The sequence below is a fragment of the Hypanus sabinus genome, chromosome 5 (assembly GCF_030144855.1).
Source record: "Hypanus sabinus isolate sHypSab1 chromosome 5, sHypSab1.hap1, whole genome shotgun sequence".
Lineage (NCBI taxonomy): Eukaryota > Metazoa > Chordata > Chondrichthyes > Myliobatiformes > Dasyatidae > Hypanus > Hypanus sabinus.
Genome location: NC_082710.1, coordinates 99,577,219 through 99,593,023, shown reverse-complemented (window position 1 = coordinate 99,593,023; position 15,805 = coordinate 99,577,219). Strand labels below are relative to the sequence as shown.

General features: G+C 39.7%; 1 protein-coding gene across 3 annotated transcripts in view; it reads left to right on the top strand.

Annotated features, from left to right (window-relative positions):
• Positions 1-15,805, top strand: part of gtdc1 (glycosyltransferase-like domain containing 1) — a 373,767-nt gene that overhangs the window by 120,198 nt on the left and 237,764 nt on the right. For all 3 annotated transcript variants that reach the window (XM_059970257.1, XM_059970254.1, XM_059970255.1), the window contains exon 5: positions 9,949-10,116. In XM_059970257.1, the coding sequence (XP_059826240.1) occupies positions 9,949-10,116 (168 nt within the window). The remainder of the gene's footprint in view (positions 1-9,948; positions 10,117-15,805) is intronic.

The following is a 15,805-nucleotide window of genomic DNA, read 5'->3' as shown; positions in this document are numbered from 1 at the left end:
CTGAAAAAGATTTCGGCAGTTTTCAGATTTTGGAATTTTGGATAAGGGGTACTGAAAGTGTATATGTTTGTGGGAGCATCAAAAGGTTTGGGAACATAGCCTAGCCACAGGGGTCTGGATAGTGTCTTAAAGATGGTTAAACTCAATTAATACAGTGAAGTGCTGATTCTTGTCACTGTTCCAAATCCATGTGACTAAGGACGTTGACTACTTTATGAGAAGTTTGTTTGATGTGAATGTACAGTGATTACTTGAGAAAATTCAAGTTGATAGAGTTGATATTGCAATGCAATAGAAATTAAAGGGTTATTTCATTGTCAAAGTAAATATGTATATAGTACCCCTTTGTTATATTCACTCCAGTTTCCTGTCATCATCTGTTTTGCATTGGTACTGTTTAGCGAATCCCATGGATTTCCAAGTCAATCAGTTAAATATTTTCTTAAAATTGTTAGCCTAAATTACCAAATTAAATTTATTGAAACTTCAGAGAATTTATTTGATACAGTAAAATTAGGATAATTTGACCTAATTGGAGAGACTTTGTGTCTGCACACTATGTTCCTTTTAGGATACTAATATAAAGCATAGGGTACAGAGCACATGATCACTGAACTGTCATTCTTACAAAAATAATTTTATATTTTGACTTTTTTTTAATGGTTCTTTTCTGTTGATGTAGATTTAGATGTCCCCTTTCAAGATAAAGGATGAATAAATTAAGCTGCTCAAATATGAGGAGTACTTCTTTGTCTTTACTTAAGTGATACCACATTAATGCTTTAAATGATCAAAGCTTGACTTCCTATGGTAGAATGAATCAGAATCAGGTTTAATATCACTGGCACGTGTCATGACATTTGTTGACTTTGTGTCAGAAGTACAATGCAATACATAATAACAGAGAAAGTATATGTATATTAGGTAAATTAACTAAGCATTGCAAAAGATAGAAATTAAGAACTTATGAGGTAGTGTTCATGAGTTCAATGTCCATTCAGAAATCGGATGGCAGAGGGGAAGAAGCTGTTCCTGAATTGCTGAGTGACTCCCTTAAGGCTCCCGGATCTCCTCCCTGATGGTAGCAATGAAAACCAGGCATGACCTGAGTGAAGGGGGTCCCTAATGATGGACGCCGCCTTTTTGAGGCATTGTTCCTTGAAGATGTCCTGGATACTACAGGCTAGTGCTCATGTTGGAGCTGATTAAGTTTACAACTCTCCGCAGCTTACTTCGATCCTGTCCCCAAAGTATTTGTAATTCCATGAGCAAGTAAGAATACTGCGGATCCAGTAACTCTCATATGAAATTATTTGTTGTGCCTGGGGTCCTTGTTCACAGAGGACAATTTCAGTTATTTTCAGCAAATTTATTTATAATTTCATGGGAAGTTAAGGCTGCCTTTAATGTTAGAAAATTAAGAGCAGGTGTCAATTATTGCTGCCAACCATAGAATTCTATAAAAATATTAATTTTATTTATAAATGACCATCTGGAAAAAAGATCATTTCAATGCCTACACAAAAATGTAATTTCTGTTTATTTTCGGGGGGGGGGGGGGGTTCGGAGCATCTGGTAAGAATTCAACAAAGGGACCAATGGAGTCTCCAAGGGCTTAATTAGATTGAAAAGTGGGGTTCCCAACCTGGGGTCCATGGATTCCTTGTTTATTGGTAAGGTTCCATGGCATAACAAAGATTGAGAGCCCCTGATACAAAAGCATTCTGTGTCACCTGAGCCTTTATTCAAATATTTCACTGCTTTTAAAACTTTAAGTCCTGTTGAAGGGTCTTAGCCCAAAATGTTGGCTGTTTATTCATTTCCGTAGATGTTGCCTGACCTGCCGAGTTCCTCCAGCATTTTGTGTGCGTTGCTTTGTATTTCCAGCATCTGCAGAATTTTGAGTGTTTATGCTAAACGTATGTTCACATAGTCAAAATAGATTTGCTTTAAAGCACCACACACAAGATGCTAGATGAACTCAGCAGGTCAGCCAGCATCTATGGAAATGAATTAATAGTGGAGGATTCGGGCCGAGATCCTTCTTCAGGATTTATTAATTTCCATAGATGCAGTCTAACCTGCTGAGTTCATCCAGCATTTTATGGGATGCTTTGGATTTCAAGCATCTGCAGACCTTCTCATGTTTGTTAAATGCATGTTCAAATGGTCAGAGCTGATTTGCTTTGTCCTTTGGCTCTAATAATGACATGTACCACTCCCTCTATTTGTCCTGATCTGTTAAAAGATTATTGATTTGTTGGAGATCATACCACTCTGTGTAAAGAAACTTCCATATTTTGAAGAAAAATGTGCACATGCACCTTTATGAACTATTAGTAAACACTCTTCTGCCATTGATAGACAGGTCTTTAAATTCCACTTCTTAAAACACTTTGTTGTCGTATGTATAATTTCAATTTATTTTGTCAGGCAGTCACAGGATTTGTAGTTTCTTTTTCTTTGTGCGATACATGCTATCTGCTTTTAGATGAGGTTCACAATTTGAAGGAACATGAGGATGCAGAAAACTGGAGTTCAGGAAATTGGCATCACAGTTCTTTATTGACTCCGTCCAATTCCAATGCGCAGTTATTTTCAAAATTCCAGTTAACCACTTTAACTTGTCAAAGCATAGGTCAGTAAAGCACAATTGGTCAGATTTCCATCAAGGTGGGACAAAAAAGTTACAGCACAATCAACTATGTAGCAGAAGTCTTTCAATATCAGACATTTATTTCCATATCTTTATTTTGCTAAATCTTTAGCAATAGAATATTTAAGATAATGGATGTCATAAAGTAGATTTATTTTAAAGTCATTTAAGTTTGAGTTGTTATCAGCTTTGATCTTCTTTCAACAGCACAGTGTAGTTTTTGTTTTCTTTGGGAGATTCATGATTGTCTTCAGAGCCATTTATTCTTTGCCACCAACGAAGACCAGATTGAATTGAATCTCAGGCTAGATGAACAGAGTTTTAGTTTTGGATACTCTTCAACACTGATTGGAGTAAAAGCTTTTCTTTCCTCTTCTGAGCCTTTGAAAATTTTGTGGCAAAGGCACCCTTTATAATTTGGCAATTCGCTGTTCAGCATTTGAGGAATCCAACCAAATCCAAACCAGTTCTTGTTTGAATACTGCATGTACTCTTTCTTACAATTGTTAATGAAGTTTAAGGAAAGGCACAATCTCAGTAGTTTCCTCTTTTGTCTCCTTGCCTAATAGTAGTGCTCGAAATACTGTTCCTTCTGAAATTGTTCGTATCTGGAATCTATCTTGTCTAGGTGACAGAGATAGGCCACTTGAGTTGTGTCTGCTAGTCGTGAATGATTGAACAAAAAACCTAGCTTGTTGAACAGCTTCTGTGTTGTTTGGGGGTACCCAGCGTGAGACCTTGCATCAGGACTGGGTGGAGCGAGAGAGAGGAAGAGGTAAGCGTGATCGGGAAGATGGGGGAGGGTGCTGTTGGTGGGCAGTAGATGATTAAGGAAGGTGAAGAATAATGGGCAGATAGACCCAGGTGAAGGAGAGGAAGAGGTGGAGTTGGAAAACAGGTAGATGTGTGATGGGCGGAAACAGACAAGGTATGAGAAGCAGATGGAACTCTCTTTTGTTCATTCCCTCCCATCCCCTTTTGCTTTATTTCCATATCCTCATTCCACTTCCTGATTTCATCCAAATTGCTGGCTACACATTTCACCCACCCAATCTTCTCCCCATCTGATACCACCTGCCCTTCATTACTTCCTAATGCTCCCCTTCATCTCCTTCCCTAATTAATCAGAAATCATCACTGGTTGTCCTTGTGTTCCACCAGGTGTCTCCTCCTTCACCCTTTCGAACAGCCGCCTGGCTTCAACCAGCTCTTGTGCCTTATCTACGTCCACCTGCCTCTATCTGTCAAAAGCACTGAGCCCTTTCCTCCACTGGACTCAATCTGCCTGCTGCTCTTCACCCTCCTCCTCTGTATACTGGAAATCTTCCCTCTGCATTTAGTCCTGATTCAGAATCTCCACTGAAAGTATCAGCAATTCATTTCTCATCACAGGTACTGTTCTTCCCACATTGTGTCTGTTACTGCAGTTAAAGACCCTTGTGTCTACAATAGTAAATATTACTTAATGAATGTCATGTGATCTTTTAATCTCTTACAGCTTCAGAATTTCAGTTTCTCCACTTTATTATCAATTATCAAAGAATACTAACTTTTTTTTGTTTGTTTCTGCAACACTGATAGCGAATGGTCAAGAAGGAATTACTGAATCGTATGTTAGAAAGAAGCATAGCTGTACACCTGCAGTTGTAAAACAACTTTAGAAAGATTTTTATCCTCAGTTTAGAGAAGTAAACCTGGTCTCTCCAACTCGGCAGCTGTCCTGGACCAGGAACCAAAATAATTTTAAGATGACAGCTTATTAAACACTAATAGATAGAGATCTGCAAAAAGATTCTTAAGTGGAAGAATTTCAACTTTTATTAATTGACCTTTTTAAAAAGTACTGAATATGACAGTTTAATAATATCATTAAACTAGCAAACAAGTCATTGTCATTATTTTTTTGAGGGATTAAAAGGAAAAGTGATGTTTTGTTAAACATGTATCTAAGGTAGTATAGACCACCCTTGGAGAACTTCTGTACAGGCTTAGTGCCAAATTATAGAAGCACTAAATGGGATGTAATGCAGTTTTCAAAGACTGTATCAAACATTTAACATCACACTCATTAGGAAAGGATCACCTTCGTGAATTTCTTTATTTTTTTATTAAAAGCCTGAGTTGTGTTCAAATTATGAGTATTTTGATAGTGTTCGCAGAGCAAATGTTGGGAGTTCGGAATGGTAATAAAACTTGGGACTATCAATGTAAATGGAGCATTTAACAGAAACTTTTCTGACCAAGAAGTGGCCTGATTGTGGAACCTGAAACCACAGGGAGTGATTGAGGTGAATGTTGTGGATGAATTTAGTGAGAAGTTGCCAATTTCTGAGGGGAAAGAATGAAGATTTACACTGATATTTTGATGAGCCAGAATGGGAAGAAGATAATAAAGGCTGGCTGATATTGGTTGGCCAGGATTGCTTTATTTGTTTTTCATCTATTATATTTTTAACTATAAGGTGTCTGTGTGTGATGGATCTCTTGCTCATTGCTCCCAACGGAAGGCCTCTGCATTTGAGTGGTGTTTTTCTTTCTCCCTCGGTGCTGTCTGAGGATGTTTCTAAATTTCTGCGACTTACAGATGGACTGCAGTTCATATTGGACTTTTTCAATTTCTATGTTTTATATTTTTATATTCTGTGTTCTTGCCGGTCTTGATGCAGTTTGCACAATTTGTTAGTTCCTTTTGCGCGAGGTGGAGAGGGGTTTGATGTTCTTGTTGCCGTTTGCATGTTTTATTTTTCTTTCATGTGTGTATGGGGGGTGGGATTGATTTTTTTTTTCTCTCTTTTTGAATGGTTTCCGTGTTTTTCTTTGTTTCGTGGCTCTCCGGAGAAGATGAATCTCAGAGTTATATACTGCATACATACTTTGATAATAACTATACTTTTGAAGCTTTAATGTATTTTAAGTAAGTCATGTTTTAGGAAAATACATGTTATGACAATGCATTCAACAGGGATCAGGTGTACAGATGTGAGGTCGCCATCAGTTAGGGTCGATCATGGCTACTAGCTATCTAGAAACACAAGCTTGGGCAACACAATATGGAGAGCAAGCTATTACCTATGTATCAAGCTCCCCCTTTCCACACTTCTAATGGACCCAAAGGAAAACCAAAAACTGGCATCAGCAGCATTTCAAGAGTTGCCAGTCAGCATTGAGCTCAATAAAGGATTGCCTTAGGGACTCCAGCTCCAGATTTTTCCTTCAGGGTTTACTCCCAAAGACATCCGCGTAAATGGGTATAGTTGCAAGACAATGGGGGTTTGAGATCAGAGTTTTCCTTCTCTTAGATGAATTGCCATCCATAGCTGATGACCCCCCCCCCCCCCGATCTGTTCAAAGTGTCGGGTTTTGAGGCATCTGTAACCTGCCTTTGCCCCTTCTCCTGTTAGTAGAAATGGTTCTGCCAAGCCACACATGAAAGCCAGGAGCTGTACTTAGTTGTCAGAGGCTATTTGAGGCCATGCTATTGAGGGCATTTAATAGGAAGTGAGAGCTTGTCCCCATTACTACCCCAGACTATAGCAACCTTAAGAAATCTGGTCCATACATACCGGCTATGTGGTGAGAAAAGCACACCAGAGCCCGTTTCACCTCAGACAGCTGAAGAAGTTTGTCACAAGTCCCATTATCCTCAGGACTTTCGACAGGGGCACCATCGAGAGCATCCTGACTGGCTGTGTCACTGCCTGGTATGGGAACTGCACTAGCCTCCGTTGTGGGGCACTGTAGAGAGTGCTGTGGATGTGAACTTTCCTCTCTTCAGGACACTTGTAGCAGCAGGTGCTTAAAAAGGGTCTGGAGGATCATCAGACCAGTCACCTCAACCACAAGCTGTTTCAGCTGTTTTCATCTGTCAAATGGTACAGCAGAATTAAGGCCAGGACAGCTTCTTTCACCAGGCCATCAGATTTATCAATACACATTCATCTGATTGGATATCTGACTGCACATCATGTCTGACTCTTCATACATGAATACAAAAGAATTCTTTGCACAATCTTAGTGCTTGGGCAATATCCTCCCTTCATTATTGCTTGCACATAGCGACGGAGATGCAACATAAAGAGTTTTCCTCCCTCGTGTTGTGAGGTGGATGTAAGAAATAAAATTCTAAAAATTCTAAAAAGAAAATTTCAATACTCCAGATAAGGGATGTATTAGATATTAAACTTCATAAGAACAGAAACAGATACTCCAGTTGTAAGCCATTTTGCAGCAGTTTAGCCTACACCGAGGGAACTCTGATGTATTTATGTGATGTTTTGAGTGATAGGCTGCAGAGTAAAGCACAGTTAGTGCTATTGCTTCATAATTACAGAGACATGCATTCAGTCATGAACTAGAGTGCTGTCTTTGTGGAGTCTGCATGTTCTACCCACCATATTGTACAATTCTGCCAAGGTCTGTGGTTTCTTCACATCAGAAGGATATGTTGATATGCTAAGTGATTATTGTTCTAAAAAAAAAGAGGGATCCTTTGGTATAAAAAGGGAAAAAAGAAGCAAAAGGAAGTTGGTTTTATAAGGCAAATAAGGGGCAGGGGAATGTGTTTGTTTTATTGGGGCTCAACATGACTGAATGGAATAAATAAACTTATTCTGTGTTATAATGAATAAGTATATAGAATCTTGTGTGTTAACATTTTTTATCCAGAGTACACAAACAGAATATTCTTTCAGACCAAATAGAAGACCGTAACATATAGGAGCAGAAGTAAGCTATTTGGCTCATTGAGTCTGTTCCACCATTTCATCATGGCTGATCCATTTCCCTCTCAGCCCCAATCTCCTCCCTTCACCGAGTATCCCTTCATGCCCTGACTATTGAAGAATCTATCCACCTCTGTCTTAAATATTACCAATGTCTTGGCCTCCACAGGCAACAGATTCCACAGATTCACTACTCTGGCTAAAGATGTTCCTCCTCATCTTAGTTCTAAATAGACACCCTTCTATTCTAAGGTTGTGTCCTCTGGTCTTAGACTCCCCCATCATAGGAAACATCCTCTCCATATCCACTTTACTGAGGCCTTTCAACATTCGATAGGTTTCAATGAAGTCACCCCTCATTCTTCTTCATTCTGTGATGTTTGTCAATATGTCATCTTAACTTAAGGAAAAGAAAATTACGAAGCTTGATCCAAAAATAATGTTAATGCTGAGAAATCGTGAAGCAGAGATCAGCACATTAGAATACAGTCTTTTGATCAATATCCTAACAACATCTGAAACCCAAAAGCAACATTTTTTTTGAATTAGCAGCATACATACTGATAAATAATTTAGTACAAGCCTTTAACATGTTTTGATATTTCTTTGCTCTTGGTTTTAAATTGAGCTTTTCTCCAATCATAGACAGAGTAATATACCATGAACTCAGGTCCTTCAGCCTGTCTAGTCCCTGCTGACCGAGATGTCCATTTAAGCTCGTCCCAGTTGCCTGCAAATGGTCCTTATGCATTTAAACATTCCTTGTCCAGGTATCTGCCCAAGTGACTTTTATTGTTATTGTTCCTATCTCAACCTCTTTCTTTGCCACATATTCTATATACATATCCCCTGCTTCCCACCATTGAGCCAGTTATGTATCCTCTTAGCTGGTTTTCCTTCAACTTCATGTGATCTAACCTCCTAGATAAGCCTACAATGCAGGATCTTGTCAAAGACCTTGGTTGAGTCCATGTACACAACAGCTACCTGGCCGCCAGATCCATCTTATGTCCTTGTTTTGCCCTCTTGACTTCCCTCGAGTGTACTCCTACAATTTTTATAATCATCATGGTATTAATTTTATCTCTACTAACTAAAGATGATTCATGCCCCTTTTTCCTGACCAGAGCCTCATCTCTCATCCGCCAAGGTTTTCTAAACTTGTCAGCTTTGCTCTTCATTCTAACAAACCATAAGGGGGGGCATGGTAGTGCAGTCGTTAGCACCTGCCTGTAAGGAATTTGTACGTTCTCCCTGTGACAGCGTGGGATTTTTTTGAGGGCTCTGTTTTCTCTTGTAAATGGTGAGAACTTGAATGTGGCAGAGATATAGATCAGGAACTTTAATAGTTGTCTCTGAAGATGTTCTGTATTCACGGGTGTAAGATAAATTATTAGTGATTTTGACAGTCAGTTTTTAAAGGTGATACCTTTATAGATTATATGATTTTTAAAAAAAGATACTTTGTTAGATGAGAGTTACGGCAGTGATTTGACCCTATTGGAAATGTTGAAGTTGTAAACAAAAGAGATGAGAATGTGGGGTTCCCATATTGTGGCCAAGGACGTAGCAAATGTGAAATGTTTGTTTTCAATGCCTCCATCTCTAAGTAGTCATTTTAGTATCATTGCTTTAAAAAAAAGTCTTAACAATTAATTTGTGGAAGAGAGCATTATGTTTTTATTTGTGAAAATATTTCCAGAGGTTGATCATTGCAGTTATCTTTCCAAGTTACTGTGACCAAATAACTTTAGAGGGTGGCATGATGGCGTAGTGGTTTGCACAACGCTTTACAGTAGGAGCAACTGGGGTTCAATTCCCACCACTGCCTGTAAAGAGTTTGTACCCTTGACCGTGCATTTTTCCTCCGAGTGTTCCAGTTTCCTCCAACAGTCCAAAGGCATAATGGTTGGTATGTTAATTGGTTTAATTAGGATTAATTTGGGGGCTTTCTGGGCAGCGTGGCTTTAAGGGCAGAAAGGCCTATTCTCCCCTGTATCTCAATAAATAAATAAAATAGCAACTTTCTAGTCGTGTGAGCATGTGTGTGTATTTTTGTGTTGAGGGTGGGGGGGGGGGGTGATGGCAGGAGTCATTAGTCAGCAGTTTGTTATATAGTTTGGCAGAAAAAAACCTAATTGTGGATATCTGCATTAGTCATAAAACAGTACTGTGTCATTCCATAACAAGATTCAACAAGAAATAGGAAATTTTAATGAGTCCAGCAATCCTAAGTATTCCCAATTCAGTCTTATCTTTGTTCCACTCGTCCTTCAGCCATTGCTTTCCTTGCCTCTTTCAGTGAAATCTATCATCTCCTTTTTTTGTGCTGTGGCTTACAGTAACAGAACTCAAAAGACCAATCCGACGCCGACTCTTTTTAGTTGGAGTTCATAGCAGTTGCCTTAAAAGATCAAAACTTGCAGTGCAGCTACATGGTATTAATGTTCAGCTTCTGATGTGTCCCTGCAGGGTTTTTTTCTCTCTCTGCTTTGGTATGGGGGAAGGGAGTGATGGATATCCCACAGAACATGCTCAATATTTGCAAACACTGCTGTCCTTGTTTTGTAGGGTCCTGTTCACAAGCTCGGTCCTTAACCTGGCTGAACTGGTTGCTCTCCGATCTGACCTTGCCAAATTGAAAAAGGTCCTATACTTTCATGAGAACCAGTTGGTATATCCTGTCCGGAAAAGCCAGGAAAGAGACTTCCAGTATGGATACAACCAAGTGATTTCATGGTAGGTGAGCTTACTTTTTGTTCATCTTGTTCAAATGATTTTTTTTTTCTGTCTGTAGGGGTGGCTTCCACCTCTTTATAAACTCTCACACAATTTGATGGACAATATTCTTTATATGATCAGGAGGGTTCATTGCCATTTGTTCTCCCCAAATAATAATTTATTGCAATAAAACCACTTACGTGTTAACTCTGAAGTAGATCTTTATGAAAAACAGTACAATCCTTGCCTCACTGTTACAGTGATTTATAATAAGATGGCTGAGCACATAAAATTATACTGAAACCCATCATAAGATTCTTGGGTAAGCTAAAATGCTTCTGTCCAAAAAAGAGAAGAGGTTAAACAGCCTTCCTATTCCAGATATGTCAATGACCTGAGACACTGAAGAGTTTAGCAGTTATATTTGCTTTGATTCAAGTGACCAATTCTCTTGGTGGTGTGAAATTATCGGTTAAAACTGAGCTTTGTGCACCGATTGAATAAATCTGTGTTTGAAATTAAGCTATGGTATTTTGTACATTGATGCAATATTATTTGCATTGCAAGAGGTAGTGTGTGTGTGTGTGTGTGTATGTATGTCTGTGTGTGTATTCTTCATCTATTGTAAATGCATGTACTAAACCTCGAGTCTAAATTGGGTATGGCAAAATTTTATATGTGAATGATTGCAAGTCCATTTTTGTGGGAGACCAGATATTTAAAATCCTTCTACCAAACACTTGCTGAGTGATTGGATTGCATACCGTTGTTATTTTCAGTACTATGCCTTTAAAACTCAATTTAGAGTGGAGTTAATTACATTTGTGACCCATTATAAGTTAAATCATGCCAGTCAGAGATTGGAGCATTAAAGATGATTGGACCACGTCACCACGAGGACATCATTCATCGTGCACTAATTCTGAATCCCATATTCCTAATGTAGGAGAACTGCAAATTTAGTTAAATACTCTCCAGATTAAATTAATGCACTCCCATTCTTCAACCAGCCAAAGGCTCTGTAATCTAAATCACAAACAAGAGAAGGTCTGCAGGTGCCGCAAATCAGAGCAACACACTTAAAATACTGGAGGAACTCAGCAAATCAGGCAGCATCTATGCAGAAAAGTACAGTCGACTGTACTTTTTTCCATAGATGCTGCCTTGCCTACTGAGCTCCTCCAGCGTTTTGAGTGTGTAGCTCTGTAATACAGATCCCCATAATCCCTCCTTTATGCACCTGTCCCATAAACAACCTACATCAACACGCCCATTTCTGTTCCTGAACACTTCTACCCACTGACATCACTGTGCTTAACGCCATGATCTCTGTCCTTCCTAATCCTAATCCCAACTCTACAATGCCAACAGAAGTGCCAAGATCTCCCCTTTCTTCCTTCCCTACTCACTTCCCACACCTACCTACATGCCAGACTACTGCAAATGTCAAAAGGTCCCTGGTCCAAGCTCCTTCCATCTATGTAGTTAAAGTGCAATCTTGTCTGTGGCCAGCCTTCTAAAACTAGTCTCAGTATACATTATATGGGCCACATATTTTAAGGAAACTAAATTTCAATGTGGTGGGCAAGGATTTTTGAGCAACTCTATCCAGATGAAAAAGAATTGGTCTTCATTATTTCCAATTGGTCTTGAATCTCAAAGCATAGATCTGTCGTACGCCAGGGAAAGTGAACATTGTTGAGGTAACTGCTTTGTCTACCACATTTTGTCATCTTTCCCATCCTGTTAACTCAGTAGACAGCTGTGATTCAGAGCTTTACATTGTCTGTAACTTTAATTATCTTTCCCATTCCTACTTTGACGTCCTTGCCATTTTTTCAAGATGGTTTCTGAGTATTTCCAATATATTTTGTGTTTTTTTTTGTAGAATGGCAGTTTTTGTATGGATTGCATTTGCCAATTTGGTAATATCTTAGTGAAATATTAATCTTTCTTAAATGGATAAGATCAAATTTTGAAATGGAATCCTTGATTTCTACCCATGAACTTTATGAAAACTGGCTGAATTAAAAATGTTAGTTTGAGTTGTAACAGCTTAGTTAAATAAGTTGGATAGCGAAACATTATGTATTCATAGAGAACATTCAAAGAAAGAAACGAATACTCCTGATTTCCTAATAAATGGCAGATGCTAGAAATCTTGAGCAACACACCCAAAATGCTGGAGGAACTGAGCAGGTTAGACAGCATCTATGGAGGGAAATCAACAATCGATATTTCAAGCTGAGACCCTTAATCAGGAAATGCCACTGAATTGGTGAAATCTAGGAACTGAGGTAGCTCTTTTGGCCTTGAAGCAAGTTCAGTCATTTAATAAATTTGGATCTGAACTTATGGCTGAATTCTTCATTTGCCTTAACTCCGTGGCATTGAAATTCTAGTACATTCTATGGGTAGCCATATGGATACAGCACCAATGTACCAGCAACCATTTTGGTTGCTCCCTCTCCACTGAAAACTTTACTTACATTCAGGACATTGCTTAGCACATTATTTGAAGCTTATGGGTCTACATTGGAATTCAGAGGTGGTTATTAGAGTTCTTCAATTAAAATAATTTTGCAATTCCATCATACTGGAAGCAACAACATTATTCAATTAAAAATTTTAAGAATACATTGCCTAAATCACTTGGTAAGCAAGAAATAGTTGGAAGATGGTACTCTGAAGCTATTTGAAAATCTTGAGCAGGATTTTGCTGGAAAAGGGAAAAACATAGAGCTGGTGGATTGAGAAAGAGAACTACATGAAGCAAAGATGAACAAAGATGATTTTTTAGTTAGTTTTAATCTAAAGAGTGCAACTGGGAAAATAAGATTGGATGAGATTTCAGTGGACCCTGTAGGATCGGCCTCCAGAAGAGTTTGTGGACAAACGATTAAATGTGGTAGAGCAGGAAGAGCTAATGTAAGAAAGTTGAGAGTAAGTTTAAAAGACAGTCAGTGCAGCTTAAGATGTGACCCTAAAGCAAAATAATGCAAGTACCGGAGAAAAATGGAAAATACTGGGAATACTCAGCAGGTCAGGCTGCAGACATCGAGAAGTGGATTTAATGTTTGACATTGAATACTTTGCTCTAGAATGGGTGTAGACTACTACGGTTTGAAGAACTGTAACACACGTAGAAAGGATGGAAATGACAGAGGGCAGAGGAATCTTCATTTGTGTGACTTGTAATCTAGCTGTGACTTGTTTCAGCATCAGTTCACCTGAGTATCATATAGTAATAGTGTCATAGAACACTACAGCACAGAAACAAGCCTTTCAGCCCATGCAGTCTGAAGTATTTATGCTGCCTAGTGCTATCGACCTGCCCTCCAAACTCTTCCCATCCATCTACCTATCCAAACTTCTCTTGAACATCAAAATCAAAATTGCATCTACCATTTACACTGCAGCTCGTTCCATACTCTCACTACTCTCTGAGTGAAGAACATTCCACTCGTGTTCCCCTTAAACCGTCCATCTTTCACCCTTAACCCATAACCTCTAGTGATAGTCTCACTCAATGAAATGGGTGTTTTATTTCTCTAGGCTAGTCTATAAGACCATAAAACATTGCAGCAGAATTTGACCGTTCGGCCTTTCAAGTCTGCTCCACCATTCAATCGTGGCTGATTTTATTATCCCTCTCAACACCATTCTCCTGCCATCTCCCTGTAAACTTTGACACGCTGGCTAATCAGGAAACTGTCAACCTCCACTTTAAACATACTCAATGACTTGGCCTCCACAGCCAAGTCCTTCTGAACAGACAATAAAGCAATCCATGACCACTACCTCACTGTTTTTTTTTGCTCTCGTTTTGCATAACTTACTTATTTGTCTGTATCTACAAGTACCTCCAAAGAGTGAGACAGGTCTTAAAAAGCCAGCTGAATGGGAAGAGCAAGATCAGAGCCATCATTTTCCCTACCAGTCATCAGATACCCAGCCACAAAAATGTTCCGGCCAAGGAGCGAGCAAACTGGAAGCTGCTGACCTCAAGACCCATCCAAAGTCCAACGTTGAGCGACTGTACACCCACCAAAATAAAGGAGGATGAGGACTTGACAGTGTCACGGCCATAGTCCTGGAAGAAAAGTGAAACATCCATGAATATGTCAGAAAGATGGCCCCTAAGGACAACCTGCTAGGAGAATACCTCAGACAGCAGGCAGGGGACATGGAAATGGAAGTGGGCGAAGCAGAGCTAGAGGACCAGCGGCCATGGCAGGACAAGCCACTGCACAGGATGCACCATCGCCAGATATCTGAGGTGGCTGACATAAGAAAGTCCAACTGATGGCTGGAAATGGCAGGGATGTGGGGCAGCACAGGAACAGGCGCTGAACACAAGAAGCAGGGGTCTGTCACATCCGATAAGAGCCAAGATGCAGACTGTGCAGGGAGTCCCCTGAAACCATTCAGCACACAGTAGCAGGCTGTGAAATGCAGGCGGGGACAGCATACACTGAACCAAGTCACAGGGATTGTGTGCAGGAACATCTGTGCTGAGTATGGACTGGGCACTCCCAAGTCCAATGGGAAACCCCCGAGAAGGTAGAGGAGAATGACTGAACTAAGATCCTGTGGGACTTCCAGTTACACGCTGATAAGCAGGTACTGGCCAACCAAGCAGACATGGTAATACTGGACAAGGAACAGGAGAAAGCAACAGTAACAGATATGGCAATCCCAAATGACAGTAACATCAGGAAGAAAGAATTAGAGAAGCTGGAGAAATACCAGGGCTTCAAAGAGCAGATAGAGAGGATGTGGAAGGTTAAAGCCAGAGTAATCCCAGTGGTGATACAAGCACTTGCAGCTGTGACACCTGGACTTCGAGAGTGGCTCCAGCAAATCCCAGGACAACATCTGAGATCTCAGTCCAGTAGATAGCACTACTAGGGATAGCAGGGATACTGCGTCAAAGCCTTAAGCTCCCAGGCCTCTGGTAGAGAACCTAGATTAAGGGAAAAATACACAAACACGCCACCTGTAAGGGGTGAGAAAAAAAAGATATGTATTACAGTAACTTATAGGTTTTTGTCATGCAATGCTTTGTACTTCTGCCACAAAACAATGAGTTTCACAACCTATGCCAGTGATCTTGAACCTGATTCTGATTCCAATTCAGAAATAAAACCGAATGCAGGAAATAGCAGTCGTTGAAATGAAGATCTAGTTATGCATACTTAGCATTGACGGATTGTATTTCCATGCGCCCACTGACTGATAATTCCCACAGATCACTTTCTGGGCTTGTACTGGATTCCTGCATGTGATCATGTACTGTGAGCTTTCAGTTTTGCACCCTGCAACATTGAAAATGTTGTAATAGTACGTCTGCAGGCCCCTGCTTCCTCGCAGCATGGATTAAGTTGGAACACTGAATGAGTTCATTGTTTTGCATCATGTCTCCACTACTTTGAATTCCTTTGTAGAGAAAACTACGGGTGCAGCTGCCACTTCTGTTAGACTTCCTCAGCAGAGCAGCGGCACATTGTGATTACCGCTAGCTTATCTCTGTACTTTCTCAGGTTCAGCACAGCAGAAACGTTTCTGATTGGAATCTGAGTTTTGCAAACCTCTGTGTTTGTGGTAACTTACCTTCACCACCCTCAATGAATTATTCTGTCATTGCCTTTGACAATTTCAGTTTCTTTTTTTTAATATTAGTAATTCATTTTTTGTTAAAATGAAG